The sequence below is a fragment of the Pinus tabuliformis genome, chromosome 1_1, assembly GCF_031772625.1.
Source record: "Pinus tabuliformis cultivar Carrire ecotype Pingquan chromosome 1_1, CPIR1, whole genome shotgun sequence".
In the NCBI taxonomy this organism is placed as follows: Eukaryota; Viridiplantae; Streptophyta; class Pinopsida; order Pinales; family Pinaceae; genus Pinus; species Pinus tabuliformis.
Window position 1 is genome coordinate 518,565,922 of NC_142297.1, and position 4,484 is coordinate 518,570,405.

Consider the following 4,484-nt stretch of genomic DNA (forward strand, 5'->3'; position numbering starts at 1 on the left):
TGCTCAACAACCTTACCAAACCTGGAAAAGTATTTTTTGAGCTCACCTGGAGGAAATGTTAGCTTGTGCAAAAGTAACTACAAAAATTACAAGCAACTCCATTTCTGACACAGTCTGGGTGGTAACTTGAACGAGAGTAAGATGCTTTAACAAAGTGACAATGAACTTGGAAATTATTGTCTTTTCCATTTTGGGTGCTGCCCTTGGAAAATGATTGGTGTGCTTCCTCTGCCTTGGATGAACCCTCACGGCCGTCTTTGGCTGAAGATTTTCTTTCTTTAGGAAAATGAGCTAGAGAGAGGGTTATTTGTGTGACACCCCTAACGCAAACTCTTAACAATTGTCACAGGAATAACAATAAAATAAATACTCTGTTGAGCACAAAGAACCCTATCAGCGTTGATTTCTATTTAAATTTTTGCCATGTTCTGCTCTTTATCTGGTTTTGATGGTAAATCATATTTGTTGGTTAAGGATGATCAAAAATTTCTTTTATGTAATTTTTACAAAAAGACTTTGCTAATTTATTATGTAATTGAAAAACTTTAATTAATTCATTATGTAATTGAAAAACTTTAATTAATTCATTATATAATTGAAAAACTTTATTTAATTAATTATAGAGCACAAAATATTAAATACAGAAATTAATAATATTAAAAACTCGATTTAATCAGTATAGGAAACTTTTCTGCCATTATGTCAGAAACAATCGGAAAAGTGGAGAGGTTTGGGCACTAGCCTCACTAGCCTCACTTTTCTATTTGTATCGCTGCAAAAAGAATGTCTATCGAGATAGTATTACCATTTTAAAATTCAAAGGCGTTAAATAAACTTATATCTATAATTATTATATTTTATTAAATAAATAAATAAAAATAGATTTATATACATTATATCGTGTTGAGTAAAAGACGCCTTTTGAATAAAAGAGAAAAGATTAGGATCAACATTAACATAAGTGCAGCATTAACCCAAAAAATAGTTATGGACGTTGGACAAATGAACTACCTACTTAGTTTATAACACATTAAAAAATACCAACAATAGCATTCTTACTAATATTTAAAAAAAAAAAAGCTAAAATAAACTAAAACTAAAACGACCCCTTTTTTTTTTAAATTCTCTTTGCACAGCGAATATTTGGTAAATGTTTTATACCATTCATTTCTGAAAAAAACCCTAATTTCAATCCAACTCAACTTTGAAATAAGTTACATGATTCTCTTTTTCTCTTCTTATCCGTTCTGGCATGCACGCACTTTAGAAAGCTCTCCAACTTTTTACATTCAGATGTTTCCAACTTTTCCAACAAAGTCAACTTCTCAAGACCTGGAAGCTCCTCTATTTTGTTACATCCGCTGATGTCTAGTAGTCGAAGGTTTGCTAGGCCAGGAAGCCCACTTCCTTGTAACTCCAGAGACGTTAGTGTTGTTGGCAACTCTCCAACCTCCACTAGTTGTGGACAAAAGCTGAGATTGAGATGTTGTAGTTTTGGACAAACACCTCTAGGAATTGATACTTTCTTTACTTCCGTCCCTTGCAGGTCTAAGTGTTTGAGTTGAGGAAGGTTACCTAGGCAAAGTGGCGCCATTTCCAACCTTAAATCCCCGACGGAATCCGGCGACATTTGCGAATCCGCACACTGCAATGACGTCTTAATATAAGTATTTTAAAATTATTGTGAGCCTGGGCTTGTATTAATACAGATCTATTAAACATCTAGATATTAAAATTTGTAAAAACATTTTTATAATACAGACATGTTAAATATCTATATATGAAAATTGTAAAGACACATTTATTGGAATGGACTCTATTTCAAGAAGAATATCGAATGGAAATAATAATAAATAATAAATTGTTTTTCAGCGGTTAACTTGTAGTACCTTGGATTCTAAATACTTTCAGTAAGACCAAAAAAACTAAAGTTTGAAAAAAAAAAAAATACGCACCAAATTCACTTGTAAGGCTCTCAAATTCCTGATTGGAATCCAAGAAGGCAGGGAGGTGTACGGGCATTTTTTCCAGCATAGCCATACAAGCTGATCCGAAGATGCAAGAGATTGGGATATGCTTCCCAAGCAATTACCTTCAGCCCTCAGCAGGTGCAACTTGCTCATATCAACGGGAGGGCGATACAGAGAGTCGTGGAATGATTGATCAGATATTCCTTGAACCATGATAATCCCGCGCACCTGAATTGTTATCTGAAAACTGTCAGAAAACAATATACACATACTTGCAAAGCTTTTCAGAACTCAAAATTTACACTCTGAGCATAACTTGGAAATTAGATTAAAACACGCACAATTGGTTGGATAAACGCATTATGAAAAAGGTTGTCAGTGGGGCGCCAAAGCCGACGATGCCATTTCGGAAGTTCCTTTTCAGCGAAATCTCTGCCCAAATCTCTGAAGTGATTGTGCATACTTATGCGGTTTTTACAGTCGATCTCGAGAATACACTTGTACTCAAGGTTCTGAAGACTCGCCCTTCCTTCCCATCCAGATCCGTCCCATATTCTTAGGGCCAGATCTTTATCTTCATCTACTAAAAAACATGCAATATCTAAAAATATTTCCTTTTCCTGATCATCAAGACGATCATAGCTAATTCTGAGACTGCTATGTATATCTGAAGGCAGTACTAACTTCAATATTTTCAGATATTGTTCTTCCCAGTACCATGATTCTTTTAGATAAAGTTGGGAGCCAAGCACTTGGAGGGATAACGGCAATCCATCACAGGCATCCAAAAACTTTGTAACCGCTTTTTCAAATCCGGCACCAGGCTGCTGCTTGTGAAAGGCATGCATGCAGAAAAGGCTTTGCGAATGTTCTCTGTCGAGGCCTGACAGCTTGTAAATGGACGAGACTCCTTTAGATGAAAGAAGATCCCTATTGCGAGATGTAAGTAAGATTAAGCTATCAGAACTAAGGGCCTCTTTCAGAGGTGAAAATAATGCTTTTAACTGCCCGGCATCATCGACATCGTCCAAAACTACGAGAGCTTTAGAACCCAACAGACGATGACGAAGCTCCGATTTACCTTGAGAGACGCTACATATATTCAAGTCCTTTGAAGTTAAGCCTTGGTAGAGGGTTTTCTGCAAGTCAGGCAAAGAAGTTTCGCTTCTCACATCATCCAGAAAAAACGATTGACTGTAAGCTGATCTGTAGCGGTTAAAGAACTCTGTTGCCAAGGTTGTCTTCCCTACACCACCATAACCCACGATCCCGACAACCTTTGTCTCCCGGCTTTGTTGCTGCTCCTGCAATACTGTTTTCTCAAAATCTTGTAGCTTTTTATCCAAATCAGTTGGATATTCAGCCACATCCAGTTGAGGCTTTTCAATTTTTTCTTCCACCAGTTGAACCACACGATTGGCGAGCTTGCCTTCATCACTGGTTATACACAATAAAACAAAGCAGACATGAGTACCAAAAAGTTCGTTTATCAATACAATGAAGCTAATTAGAGGGTCAATGATACTAAAAGTTCTCACCCGTTATACGTCTCCAGCTCCAAACCGCTCAAATATGAAACGTCAGATAGCACTTTTTTCCAATCTGCAATTGTTTGTTCGCTGAATCTCCCTTTGCTTACATGCTGTCGGAGGGCTTCATCATAGTCTACATTGTTGCCCTCACGCTTCCACATCCGGAGATCAGAAGGCTTTACATTATAAAAAACAGGAATTATAGTGGCTTTTGATTCCCGCTTATGCATCTCCAGGAGCTCATTCAGGCACCATACTGATTCCGCGTATCTTGGAGAGAATATAGCTATATGAACAGAGGATGTTGCAATAGCTCCTAAAATTTGAGAATCTAAGCGGTCTCCCACCTGCATTTCTTCCCGGTCCAGAAAGACTCTGAATCCGCGGTCAGAAGAAAGCCGATAGTAGAGATGGCTGGCTAAGGTATTCTTCACATCGGGCCCCCGATGATTTATGAACACTTGGTAATTGTTATTGGAACTGGTGCTGGGAGATACAGCCATGGAAGTGGAGGCAGGGGAGGAGGGAGCGAATGTTTGTTGGAAGAGCCCTTAATTAAGGTAACGAAGATATAAATAACCAGGTCGAGAAATATAAGGCACTTCCCTGAATCCTCTCTCTTCGACCTAACACGTGCCGAAGTGCTCGTCTCGTCGATCTAACGAAAAAGCCAATACTTGCATATTAGAGAAAAGTATTTATATCTCAGAAGTGTCTTTACCTATAATAAACAGTAGCATATCAATGAACGACACAAAAAATTTGAAAGGAGCATCATGATATTCAGATCAAGACCTAAAATCAATAATAAAAAAAAAAAAACATTGCAGCAGTGAGGAAATGGACAGATCCCCTCAATTCCACCATTCCTCTATCAGAAATGGTAAATCTACACTGCCTTCATAATATTCAGATCAAGGCCTAAAAACAATAAAAAGAAAAACATTTGCAGCAGTGAGGAAATGGACAGAGCCCCTCAATT

At 37.6% G+C, this 4,484-nt stretch overlaps 1 protein-coding gene across 1 annotated transcript; it reads right to left on the minus strand.

Moving 5' to 3' along the window:
* Positions 1 to 1,198: 1,198 nt before the first annotated feature.
* LOC149214063 (disease resistance protein Roq1-like) lies at positions 1,199 to 4,063 on the minus strand. Its single transcript, XM_089389283.1, has 4 exons — positions 3,509 to 4,063; positions 2,312 to 3,407; positions 1,956 to 2,198; positions 1,199 to 1,645 (listed from the first exon to the last, which is right to left on the minus strand). Exons 1-4 carry the CDS (start codon positions 4,003 to 4,005, stop codon positions 1,199 to 1,201), a joined length of 2,283 nt encoding a protein of 760 aa, XP_089245409.1. The 5' UTR covers positions 4,006 to 4,063.
* Positions 4,064 to 4,484: the final 421 nt, after the last annotated feature.

Coding starts and splice junctions, on each gene's coding strand:
- LOC149214063 (XM_089389283.1), bottom strand. CDS start 4,005: ATGGCTGTATCTCCCAGCACCAGTTCCAATAACAATTACCAAGTGTTC. Junction 2,199..2,311: donor ATGCGTTTATCCAACCAATT/GTGCGTGTTTTA, acceptor ATAACAATTCAG/GTGCGCGGGATTATCATGGT. Junction 1,646..1,955: donor GAGCCTTACAAGTGAATTTG/GTGCGTATTTTT, acceptor ACGTCATTGCAG/TGTGCGGATTCGCAAATGTC.